At 41.1% G+C, this 13871-nt stretch overlaps 1 protein-coding gene across 1 annotated transcript; it reads left to right on the forward strand.

Moving 5' to 3' along the window:
* The first annotated feature begins 377 nt into the window (after nucleotides 1-377).
* LOC101547518 (mitoguardin 1-like) lies at nucleotides 378-4196 on the forward strand. The gene is given in 5 exon segments (XM_055146501.1): nucleotides 378-411; nucleotides 695-1156; nucleotides 1159-2187; nucleotides 2190-2248; nucleotides 3705-4196. Coding segments are annotated over 5 exon segments (1761 nt in total). The 3' UTR covers nucleotides 3882-4196.
* Nucleotides 4197-13871: the final 9675 nt, after the last annotated feature.

The raw sequence follows: 13871 nt of genomic DNA on the forward strand, positions 1-13871 counted from the left end.
GCCTGACAAGCTACCCATGGCATATTCGATATGCCAAAAACAGTAACGACAAGTCTCACAATGAAGACGTTACTGATGCCTGCTCAAGCAAACCGATGAGCAACAGGATGACAGTGCTACAGTGACAGTGATTTTATTGTCAAAATGTAATTAAAGCACTTGAAATTGACCGATGTAAAATTTTTAATTATCACTTGTATCACTTGTCATCCCGTTGTTCTTCGATTTGCTTGAGCAGGGGCCAGTAACATTTCCATTTGTTCCTGTCGTGTGCTAGTGTAGCCCAATGATATCTGCTCACCCAGGAACAAGAAGAGGCTCAAATCTTCATTCAGGGTTTTGACGAAGAAGTCTGGCCATCTCATTGGTGGACGACCATGCCATCTTTTGATATCCTGTGGAATCCAATCGGTAACAGCTCTAGTCCAGCGGTCGTCTCTGAATCGTATTACATGTCCAGCCCATCTGATTTTCGAGGCCTTGGCAAACGAGACAGTGTCCCTGATTCTAGACTATCGACGGAGATCAGAACTCCGGATTCCTTCTCTCACTTGAGTGAAACATGATACTCCAAGCATAGCTCTTTTGGTTCCTCTTTGAGATACCCAAATAGCATTCTCATCCTGTTTTTGTATGGTCCAGGTCTCTGAGGCATATGTTAGTTCAGGAACATTGGAACAGTGGAATCAAAAAGATGTGCCCAGAGGCGTGGGCACGGGGGTACCTGGCTGGGAGTACCAGATCAAATTTTCACCAGTAGCTAAGAAATTGTTTGTGGTAACTGCAGTGAGTGCTGTGTCTGTAATTTTTCTGGCCCATCACTTCAAAAGAAGACGTGGAAAGAAGAAAGGAAAAATATTACCATGGGAACCAGAGCACCTCTTACTTGAATGTACTAAAAGAGCAGCTTCAGACAAAGGTTCAAGCTGTTCCAGCAGTAGACAGAATTTGACGTTATCTTTAAGTTCCACCAAAGACAAAGGATCTCAGTCTTGTAACTATACTAATGGAGGACTTTTCAGAAAATACTCGGGGTCTGCACAGAGTTTGGCTTCTGTCCAAAGTGTCAATTCTTGTCATAGCTGTGCGTGCGGCAACTCTAATTCCTGGGACAAAGCAGATGAAGATGATATTAAACTTGTTAATATCCCTGTGACCACCCTGAGAACTTATACTTGATGGGTATGGAACTGTTAGAAGAGGCACTGCGTCGATGGGAGCAGGCGCTAACCTTTCGACATAGACAGGCCGAAGATGAAGCCTGTGGTTCCATTAAACTGGGTGCGGGAGATGCCATTGCCGAAGAGACTGTAGATGATATTATTAGTTCTGAGTTTATCCATAAACTGGAAGCACTGCTGCAAAGAGCATATCGTCTCCAGGAGGAGTTTGAAGCTACCCTGGGGACTTCTGACCCAAATTCCCTTGCTAATGATATTGACAAGGATACAGATATCACCAGGAAGGGGAATGTGGATGACTTTGGCCTTCGGGACACCTTGAGCATTGCATCAACTGATTCCTTTGCTTCAGCAGCAGAGCTTGCAGAACACAGAGAAGTGCGGCATCCCTACAGCCTGGAGTCTCTCTGCCACTGCCCTTTTTATGAAGAAGCCATGCATTTAGTTGAAGAAGGAAAAATTTACTCAAGGGTGCTGAGGACTGAGATGTTGGAATGTCTGGGAGACAGTGATTTTCTTGCCAAACTTCACTGCATTCGACAGGCCTTTCAGGTAATTCTTTCAGAAACAGCTAACAGGATATTCCTTGCTGAGAGTGGAAGGAAAATTTTATCAGTGTTAATTGTGAAAGCACGAAAGAATCCAAAGAAATTTGAAGATGTTTTTGATGAGATGATCTATTTTTTGGAGCAGACTGATCATTGGGATAATACTGAAATGGAACTTGCTGCTAGAGGAGTGAAAAATCTTAATTTCTATGATGTTGTTCTGGATTTTATATTAATGGATTCCTTTGAAGATTTAGAAAACCCACCTTCATCTATACAAAATATAGTAAATAATCGCTGGCTAAACTCCTCTTTCAAAGAAACTGCTGTGGTTTCAAGTTGTTGGTCAGTGCTGAAACAGAAAAAGCAGCAGATGAAGATTCCAGATGGATTTTTTGCCCATTTTTATGCCATTTGTGAACCCATCAGCCCGATCCTAGCCTGGGGTTGTTTGGGTCCTAAAATTCTCTCTATGATTTATGTTGCTTCTTTAAGAATCAAGTTGTTTTTTTTCTCAAAGTCATTTTTTTTTAAATTTAAATTTTATTGAATCACCATGTGGAGGGTTACAAAGTTCTCAGGATTATGTCAGTTATACAGTACTCAAACACCCTTCCCTTCACCCGTGCCCATATTCCATCACCAACCACCCCATTATACCTCCCGCCCCCTTCCTGCCCCCCCAGTCCCTGCCCTTGTAAGTGATAAGTTTCACTTCGTTTACGCTTTATCTTGGTTACAGTCCATGTTTCAACACATAATTCACTATTGTTGCTAGGGTTTCCCCCCAAAAAAGAGAAGACAGTCCCACTGTCAAGGAAGCATTTGATGGCTCTCCATTGCTGAGAATGTAGAGATATTAAGTCCCGCTGTTTGTTACATAACTTTTCTATTTTTTTCCCCCCTCGTCCCGCGCCACCGAGATCACGCCTGTTTAGTAATCACCACGCTGCCTGACAAAAGGAAAACAAACCAAAAGAGATGGTTATTTCTCGTCATCAGCCGGCGTGGGGCTCTGGCTTAGTTGATAGTCTGTTAGAATGTCTGCAAGCAGTTTCTGGAACCAAAAGTAATACGCTGGTATCGGCCCCAGCTCAAGATTCCACCAGCGTCCCGCTGTTCCAAGTACATAATAATTTATTCCCTTGTATCCGATTCCCACGCCACCAGGTCCGTGTCAGCTTAATGGACATCATACTATGGTTAACGCCACGCCGCGTTTCTTCCCGAGAAAGAAGGGTATTTCATCTCAGCCGGCATGGGGATATGGCTTAGTTCAGTCTATAGAGATGGCTACCACTTCGGTGGCCTTCAATATTTCAGCAAAAGACTTACTATTCTTGTTAGGATTTCCCACCAAAGTCCGACCCGTTAAAAGGGAACTATTTCATATTGGTGATGATTAAATGACAATAGGTTGCGCGGCCATGGCAGCGGCCTCGCGGCTTTGAATTTCTGTATAAAGTCCAGGGAAAGTACAGCCAGAAATTACACGTCACTACAAACTTTAACCCTATTATGGTCCCCCCAAAGTCCAACCCATTACAAAGGAACCATTTCATATTGCTGATGATTAGATGACATTAGGCTGCCGCGGCCGGGCGGTTTTGGGTTTCTATATAAAGTCCAGGGAAAATTCTGCCTAAAATTTTATCGCTACAATCTTTTACCCTTTAACAAAAAACTTAGTACTATTGTTTGGAGTTTCCCCCCACGTTAAGCCCTGCCAAAAAGGAACATTTACATGTTGCTGACAATAAAGAGATATTAGGAAGTTTTGGATTTCTATATGAAGTCCAGGGAAAATTCTTTTGGTAATTGCATCACTCGCTGGCAGCGCCTGGACCAGAAGCTCCGAGCACACAGTTTGGAGGCATTTTGGGGGCGCCGCTCGTGTCCAAAGTGGTTCAGTTGCCTCCGGGGTCGATCTCGCGCGGGGCTGCAAAAAAAAGTCAAAGTCATTTTTGACTTCGAGAAGGTACGCTACTCCAGTATAGAGACTTTGGCTGAGGACCTCGTGCAGTTACTCAATCGTCGCACTGAGCTTTTAGTGGCCTACCTTGGAGCCAATGCTTTGCGGCATACAAGCAGTTGTGTAACTAGTCATGGTCCTGTCATGTCTGGTGGCCTGGTGGAAGCCAAAGTACAATAAGTACCACAGGAATCATAGAATTGGAATGTGCTATGAAATATTTAAAGGTGACTATTGATTTTGTACATTTATTACAAAATCAACAGAATTGGTGAATATGGACTCAGGGAGGGAAAAATATCTAGTAAAGGATGAGTGTGAACGTACTGTATTTACACAGAAATTCTGACATTGAATTCCTGTGTAGTATGTCCAAAGCGGCTTTTTACAATCTGTAGCAATTTAAGTCATCAATGTGTATTTTACAAAAATACTTCCTGAATTTAATTCAAAACTTAAAAGTTCGTTGAGTTATTGTCTTGAAACTGTCTGGAATGTTCAGTATCGTCGTCAAAAGCTGTTATAAAGATAGCTTTGCACCTTGAAAATGTATACTTTAGCCACGACCTTCATGGCCCACACGTGTAAGAATATATTACTCCTCATGTCAACACATATAACTTTGCCTGAAGATGTATTTTTTTTAATTTTTTTTATTTCTTTTATTAATTCACCATGTGGAAAATTACAAAGCCTTCAGGTTTAAGTCTCAGTTATACAATGCTCAAACACCCGCCCCTTCATCAGTGCACATATTCCACCACCAAGAATCATAATATACCTCCCCCTTCCCCCCACCTCCCCAGCCCCCCACCCCGCATGTGTAACTGGTAAATTTCACTTTACTTTCACTCTACTTTAATTACATTCAATATTTCAATAAAAAACTTCACTATTATTGATTTGGAGTTTCTCCCCCCTAAAGTCGATCTGCTGAAAAGAAAGCATTTGGTAATTTGTTTTCCATTGCTGAGAATGAAGAGATATGAGGTCCGGAGGCCGCACTAGCAGCAGCATAGTTTTGGATTTCTGTATTTTAGTAACTAAGTCTAGTGAAATGTCTGCCAGGAATCACAACATTGTAAGCTTGTACCTTTCAGCTACTTTATATTCCACATATGAGCGCGATCTTTCTATGTCTGTCTCTTTCTTTCTGACTCATTTCACTCAACATGATACTTTCCATGTTGATTCACTTATATGTGAAGATGTATTTTAAACAGTAAAGTTACTCATTTGTTTAATCAGGTTTCGGCAGTGGTGGTGTTTAGTACCGCTTACTTTATCGCTTGTGCATTTACTTATGTATTTGAATCAAAGAAATTGTAGTGGCTGACTATCACTATAAAACATTTAAATGAATTGACACTGAGAAGTTTATAAGTTAAAATTTATATTAGATTTACTATAGTTTCTAGGATACGTGACTGTTATGATCATAATTGATAATAGTCTAAAGAAATGTTTTTCTTTACTTGATTAGAACATTCTTCTCAGGGGCTGGAGCAATAGTACAGCAGGTAGAGCTCACGCCTTGCTCCAGGCTGACCTGGGCTCAGTCCTCAGCACCCTTGAGGGTCCCCCAAGCTCTGCCAGGAGTGATGCCTGAGTAGAGCCAGGAAAAGACCTGAGCACAGTGGGGTGTGCCCAAAATTTAAAAAAAAATTCAAATAGAACATTTTTCTCTTGAATGAATAGATAGTTTAAAATGGCATTTATTAACTGTGACAATTAAAAAATTTCTTGTATAATTTTGATACTCCCTACATCTAAAGATATTAGTTTTGGTACAGTAAAACACAATTTCTATTTTCATTTCTGTGAAACTGTTTTAGTTATTCTCATAGAGAAATTATCAGAGTAGAAATTTGTTTTATGCCCATGTTTTAAAAATAGGCATATTTTGAATCTTGGGGATGTTTTAAGGAAGGTTTTTTTTCTTCTGACAGTAGAATGAAATATTTTTAATGTGTGGAACTGTGTTTCATATACTCTATGATAAATAGATGAACAGCTATTTGTTCATATGGATAAGGTTCTTCAGAGCATATTAAATATTTTCAGAGTTGTATTAATTTCATTTCTAACTCATACATTACTTATTTGGAGTGACTGGCTCAGTATTATATGTATAGAGTTTGCTCCTAAAGTGAACTGTATTACTTTTAGGAGTGAGTTACTCAGAAGGATCTAAAATATATTTTTTAAAACATGCGTAAAGTGCCTAGGTTGTAAGTAATAGTGAAAAGTTGGGCAGGGGAAGTTTAATTATTTAAGATTTTAAGTTTGTGTGTGCCATACTTATGAAATATTAGTTACAAATGTGACATTAAAAGAATTTGTCTATTGTTTGAAAAAAAAAATGTGCCCAGAGCCAGAGGTTCTTCGTTCTCTTAACCACTTCTTCGACGCTCTTGAAGGCATTCCACCCTGCTCTCTTCCTCCTGCACAGTTCTGGCGCCAAGTCATTCCTCATATTGAGTTCTCGACCCAGGTACACATAGCTGCTGCATTTGGAGATGTTTGTTCCATTGAGAGCAAATGGAGCATCAGGGAATAGTTCATTTTTCATGAGCATTGTCTTGTTGAGATTCAGCTGCAGTCCAACCTTTCCACACTCGCGGTTGAAGTCGGCCAGCATTTGTGTTGCTTGGCTAATGTTTGGCGTTATGAGAACAATGTCATCAGTGAAGTGGAGGTGGTGTAGGTGCCGACCATCTATCTTCACTCCCCTTCTTTTCCATTCCAGTCATCGCATGACATTCTTGAGGGTGGCACTGAAGAGTTTCAGTGAAATGGTATCACACTGCCAACCCTCTCTCTTTACGTCAGTGGTCACTTCCTTGTAGAATGGTGAGATCCTGGTGGTGAATCCTTAATACAGCTCTCAGAGGATCTTGATGTACTGAGTTTGAACGCCCTGTTTGACTAGGGCTTCAAGGACCACTTCAGTCTCAACAGAATCAAAGGCCTTCTTTAAATTGATGAATGTTAGACAGAGCGGCATCTTGAACTCTCGTGAAACTTCAATGAGTTTTGTCACTGTGTGGATATGGTCAGTCATGCTGAATCCTTTTTGGAACCCGGCTTGCTTGCATGGTTGTCCTTTGTCTAGTGTTCTTCCTATTCTATTAATGATGACTTGAGTGAGCAACCTGTAGATGACAGATAACAGGCAGATTGGGCGATAGTTGCCAATGTCATGGATGTCTCCCTTCTCGTACAACAGAACGGTCCTGCTGGTTTTCCACTGGGACGGAACCTTGCATAGGGACAGGTAGCATGTGAAGAGCTGAGCCAGTGTATTGATGAGTACTGGCAGCAGATTCTTCAGGTGCTTGGGTCTGACCTTGTCTGGACTGGGTGCTCCATGTGTCTTTACTGACGAAATAGCATGTCGGATTCAGAAGGGAGGACGTTGGGAATGACATATCTATCCTGCAGAATTTGGTATGTGGGCAGGTGGACATGGCTGTCAAAGAGATCCGAGTAGAAGTCGTGGATAACCTTTTCCATTGCCCTTCTGGAAGATGTTATAGCTCCATCAGGACATTGGAGGGCAGTCATCTTGGCCTTGTACTTGGTGAAGGACAGGCAAGCATTGCGACACTCGGGCAGAACCTCACGCATGAGTGAAGCCCACAGAACCAGGTAACGCAGAACTTTCTGACCTTGTACTCCAGGCTCAATGAGACCCGGAAACTCCTACAATCTTCTGCGCCCCGCCCCAGGAATCAAACCCAGACGGCCCACCCTACTGGAGCCAGATAAATACCCCACCGGCAGACCTCCAGTACCTCCCTACCCAGCCACGGTCATGCTCCAGGACAGTTTTCGGACACTTGGGCTGAACCTCACGCATGAGTGAAGCTCACAGAACCAGATAAAATTTTTAATTATTTTTTTCTTTTTCTGGGGCAGGGTCATTTTTTCTTTGACAATATTATGGGATTTCAGGGGTTGGTGTCTTTATACAGCTGAATATTCATCGGATTTTCTTTACATCCATCACCAAATTTCCATTGCCATCACATTATCACAAAGTGCCTTCTTCTGATTTCACCCCCTAAACTCTTCCTCTCAGATAACGACTATAGTTTTCACTATATCATGAAGTTAATTATATTATTTCTTGGAAGTCTGTTTTAGTGATTCATATTCACATGAGTAAAAGAGTCCAATAACTATGTTCATTTAATTACTTATTTTGCTGAGTAGAAATTTAAGAGTAGGGAGGCTGAAGAAATAATACAGAGAAAAAGATGTTTGCCTTGCAGGCAGGTGACCTGGATTTGATCATGTAGCACTGTAGCACTGTCTTCCGGTTGTCCATTCATTTGCTTGAGTGGGCACCAGCAACGTCTCCATTGTGAGACTTGTTGTTACTGTTTTTGGCATATTAAATATGCCACGAGGAGCTTGCCAGGCTCTGCCGTGTCCGAGGGATACTCTCGGTAGCTTGTCGGGCTCTCCAAGAGGGACTGAGGAATCAAACCCGGGTCAGCCTTGTGCAAGACAAAAGCCCTAGCTATGTTTACCTGATGTGCAATCTCAGATTTGATCATAGGCACAAAATATGATCCCCTGAGCATCACTTGAAATCATCCCTGAGCTTAGAGCCAGGAGTAAACCCTGAGCACCACTGTGCATGCTCCCCCCAACAACAACAAAATAAGTTACTCTGTCACTGTTCCTTGTGGTGGTCACCAGCCCACCTGTGGTGACCTGAGGATCCCCTGGGTGAGTTCAGGGCTGAATCAATCACTTTACCCCTCCCTCTGGCTGATGGCAATGGACAAAAGGAGGAGAGATGGTGGGTAACCAGTGGCTATTTAGTCAAGTCTCATAGGGTTTGTTATGATAAATCATGAAGGGTTGGGGTAACAACTACACATACGTGCAGTTGAACATCATCATAAGCAATGAACTCTTATAAGGCTACAGAGTTGTTGAAAATTACAAGATTTCATTTCTTTTTATAGATAAGTGGTTTTTCATTATATATGCAATATATAAATATATATATTATATATATACACACTTTGATTCTGTTCCTCGGACCCTCTCGGAGAGTCTGGCAAGCTACTGAGAGTATTCTGCCCGCATGGAAGAATCTGGCAGGCTACCCGTGGCATATTCAATGTGCCCAAAACAGTAACAACTCTTACTCAGAGATGTTACTGGTGCCCGCTCGAGCAAATCGATGAATGGGACTATAGTGCTACATATATATTACACACATGAAGTGTCTGTGTACATATACAATTTATACATCTTTATTCATTATGAGTTGATGAATACTTGGGTTATTTTTATATATTGCCCATTGTAAACAGCACTGCAATATACAAGGAGATGCATATATTTGTTTGAATGAGAGCTTTTGTACTTTTCAGTTAAATTCCCAAGTGTCAGAAATGAATTGCATCACATTTCCTTCTTCAGTGTTTTGAGCATTCTTTATTTTGTCCATAAAGCTTGCACCAATAGTATATAGGATTCCCTTCTCTCCACATTCTTTTTCAACACTGTTGTTTCTTTTTAGCCTTGGGCTAATAGCTGTTCTCACAGTCCTGAGGCACTTTTTGTTGTTTGGATTTGCATTTCCCTAATTGTAAGGGTGATGGACCTCTTTTCATATGCCTCTGTCTGCATTCATTGGAGAAGAGACTATACAGATCCTATGCCACCTTTTGCTATTGTTATTGAGATATATGTGCCTCTTAGATATTTTTAATATCATTCCATTATTGGATATATCATGTTATTTTTTTTCTTCTATTCAGTATGTTGACTTTTTGTTTTAGTACATACACAGTATTTGACATGTGCAAAAGTTTTATGCAATTTTATGTTTTATGTAGTCACACTTAATTAATTTTATTTTTGTTTCTATTGCCATAATATTTTTAAGCAAGTCAAAATCCCTATATCAGTAAACTTAAGCTATAAGGGCCAGTCATTAGTAGGATTCCATATGAAATGAAACATGATTGAAATGTATTATTATATTTCCTCTAGCAAGGCTAGTGGCCTACCCACTGTTTTATCACTCCAGTCCCCTTTCCCTTCACAATTAAAAAGATATTTTAAAAAAATCTATGGGCTAGGGACAGCTGAGAAGGATACCCACCAGGGAAGTTCTCCAGAAAAATAAATCTGATAGCTTTCTATGACTATATATTATTATAAGACATTTTTGAAGATTGAAGCAAGTAATAGTCTTGTTTGGGATTTAGTAGATTTGATTTTACTTTATTCTTTTTATATAGAGTGAGCTGTTATACTTAGTTTGCTCTTCAATATTCCAATGAACCACAATGTTCGTCAGCAGAATCTATTGTATCATGGAAATCAGGTTAAATTGTAAGTCCTGAATTCATATGTAATTTTTTTAGTAAGGATGCCACAGTATTCATTCATTGCCATGATGATCTTATGACATATGCTAGGGAACATAGGAACTTATCTATCCTCTTCCTACCTGATTTTGTGGATAGTGCTGCTATGAACATAAAAGTGTAAATGTCCTTTCTGAGTAGAGTTTTTGGGCTTTTGGTTTAGATACCAAGAACTGGAAATTCTGGGTCATATAGATGCTAAATTATTAACTCTTAAAGTTAATATAGAGGAGTATCTGTACTGTTCTCCACAGAGCCTGGACATCCCCACCGTAACAGATAAGGTCCCTGCCCCCATGTGTATCAACACTGGTTGTTTTGTTCTTTGTGATGTGTGCAAGTCTCACAAGAATGGGACGGTATCTATTGTTTTGATCTGCATTCTCTGATGATAAGTGATGAAAGAATTGCTATACCAGACCAAAGGGCATTCAAGCAAAAGAGTGTAATCAAGAGATAGGGATGGACATTATTTACTGGTTAAGGGATCACGGATCAAGAAAGAGAGGGACAGACATAGAAGGACTGCACTCATTTGTGGAATATAGAATAACATCACATGAGGCTGATGTCCAAGGACAGTAGATACAAGGGCCAGGAGGATTGCCCCATAGCTGGAAGACTACTTCATGAGTGGAGGGGAGAAGGCAGATGGAATAGAGAAAGTACCACTAACAAAATGATGGCTGGAGGAATCAGTCGGGATGGGAGATGTGTGAGGAAAGTAGATAACGGACCAAACATGACGATCTCTCAGTGTCTGTGTTGCAATCCATAATGCCCCAAAGTAGAGAGAGAGTATGGGGAATATTGTCGACCCTGGAGGCGGGGGAGGGTGGGAAAGGGGGGGTATACTGGGAATATTGGTCGTGGGGAATGTGCACTGGTGGAGGGATGGGTGTTTGATCATTGTGTGACTGTAACCCAAACATGAAAGCTTGTAGCTATCTCATGGTGATTCAATAATTTTTTTTAAAAAAAGAAGTATTATGCTTATCAATACATATTCTCCACCAGCTAGGGCAGCAGAACGGATAAAGCTTCTGCTCATAGACCTAACAAGGCAGTCCCGACAGCTGTTTTCCTGGTTTTGTTTTTATTTTATTTTCAGGGGCCTTGGGGGCTCATCCAGCAGTACTCAGGTTTTACTCCTGGCTCTGCATTCAGAGATAATTCCTGGCAGGCTGGGGGGTCCTGTGTAGTGTTGGTGATCAAATCAAATTCAGCCTCCTGCCAGGAAAGTGTTCTGCCCACTACGAGCTGGAGAGGTTAGGCCTGATTCATTACTCCTTTATTTTTTAACATATTTTTTGTTCATTTGTTTGCTTTGGGGCCACACTTGTTGGTGCTCACGGATTACTCCTGGCTCTGTGCTCAGAGATCACTTGAGCGGTGATCTTGGGGACTTTGGGGTGCCAGGGATCAAACCAGGGTGTATTGCATGCAGGGAAAAATGCCCAGTGTGCTGTATTATCTCTCCATTCTCATTATTCCTTTATATGAATCAGCTTTATTTTATTACAGGGCTTCAATTCAGACCCATACTATGCTTAGCTGGGCACTGATCAGAGGAATCCAGTCCAGAGAGTACAGAGAGCAGTAAGTACTAATAATTCTATTCACCAAAGACCCTGCCTGAAAGGGCCTTTCACCACAGTGAAGGCTGAACTAAGACCAGAAGGTGAGTGCCCGAATCATTTCTCACTTTGCAGAACAGTGTCAGAGTCACAGGGTTCCCAGTTAAGTCTTAGAGCTACTGAAAACCAGATTGGGACAGCACATCTCTATGCTGCATATCAGGAGTCCCAGCAAATCTGCTCTTGGCTCTAGAGCTAAGCTCTCTCTAGCTGTTGAATTGATTAAAACAGATTTTTACCGTTTAACATGAATATTTTCCTAAAATTTGTATTAATTTCACTAAAATGAGAATGCCTGGAAAATAAATTTAAAAACATACAAAGAATTGACAGAAAAGAAATGAATTCTATATGTAAGAAATTGAATTTGTGGGGCTGAAGCAAATGTATAGTGGGTAAGTTTCTTCTTTGCACGCTGCTGACTTGAGTTTGAGCCCTGGCATCACATATGGTCCATTGAGCATGCCAGGTATGACCTCTGAATGCAGAGTCGGGAGTAAGCCCTGAGCGCAGTTGGGTGTGCCCCCAAAACAGAACACAAACATACACACACACAAAATAAGGAAAAAGAATCTGAATTAATATATAATTTTTCCATTGGTGAGAAAATGAAGGATGAAGGATGATAGAGGTAAGTTGACCTATGTTTCAACTGTAAGATAAGATTCTCAATATGTAATTATACACTCCATATAAAAACATAGCATATTTAATCATATTAACAACTTGAGGTTGTCACCTGAAAAGTTCTTTGGGGACTATTTTTCTGCATCCAAGGAACTAAAAACACAAGGCATTCCAACTGCTCTTCCGGAATCCTTAGTAATATGAAGTCTTTTCTTTTTTCTTTGTTTTTTGCCACACTCCAATGTGCTTGCCCAATGTATAGTCTTCTAAAACCTGCTGAGAGGTGTGGGAATGGTTCTTTGTCACAGAACGACAATTGTGTTCAAGGTATTCTTTAATCACCTTTCTCATGTTTTCCATCTTTATATCTGTAAGTTAAGCACTTCCATCCTGGATCTGACTCTGAACTCTGAGCACTTTCCTTCAACTTTTATATCACATAAAAACAAAGTCAGTGTAATTTGATGGTCCAGGAAATATATTTTAATAGTAGAAAAAAAATTGATTTTTAGAGTTTGGCGGATATGTGATCTTACTTGAGGACATTAAAGCATCTCATTATGTATTTAGCATAGATCCTGGAAAAAACTATCAACTGTGTCAACAGGAAGATGCATTCATTCATTTAACACATCTTCATTGAGGGGCCAGGGAGATAGTTCAGCAGGTGAGGCACTTGCCTTGCACCACCCTGACCCCGGTTGGATCCCCAGCACCCACTGTATGGTTCCCCAGAGCTGCCTGGTGCAGCTAGGGAAAACCCTGTGCACTGCCAAGTGTGGCTCCAAAACAAAACAAACAAACAAACAGAAAACAAACCAAAAAACCAAGATAAAAAAATAATATCTCTCTTGAGTGCCCAATGTGCGATTCCACCTTTCTGGGCTCTTGCAGAAAAAGAATTGAGAAAGACAATTTAGGGAACACTCAGGGGCACAAAGCAGCCAAGAGAAGGGAATAGTTTAAATGTGGAAAAAAGTGAGCAAAGAATATATATATTCCACGTTTAAACAGATTACTGATGGGGAAGCAGAAATAATTTAGAGACCCGCCTGCCGTCATTGCGCTCGATGAGGAGTAACTAGGATTTCAGCGCCAAGGCCTTTGTGGAGTGTGGCTTGGAGATCTGTTAGCTACGTTCCTTGGTCCCCTCTCTCATCCAGCACCAGGGCAGAATCAGCTGGAAAAGCCAGTTACTCACCAGCTCATACACCTCCTTCTCCTAGTGCCTCAGAGCACAGTGGAGCTTTTAAGAGTGAAAGCAGTGGGTGAAGCTGGTGCAGAGCTGAAACTTTCAGGAGCGAAGCCTGTCAGTCCAGACCTCAGAGGGGAATTAATTGCCCTGCAAGATCACTGCTCCTGGCCTCCGGCCAATCCTCCAACCCCCTGCGTCCCTTTCTTTCATCCTGGGTTTTAAAAATCATCAAAAACAAGCAAAAAGTCAATCAACCAGCCAGCCAACCAACCAACCAACCAACCAACCAACCAACCAACCAACCAACCAA

The sequence above is a fragment of the Sorex araneus genome, chromosome 8 (assembly GCF_027595985.1).
Source record: "Sorex araneus isolate mSorAra2 chromosome 8, mSorAra2.pri, whole genome shotgun sequence".
Lineage (NCBI taxonomy): Eukaryota > Metazoa > Chordata > Mammalia > Eulipotyphla > Soricidae > Sorex > Sorex araneus.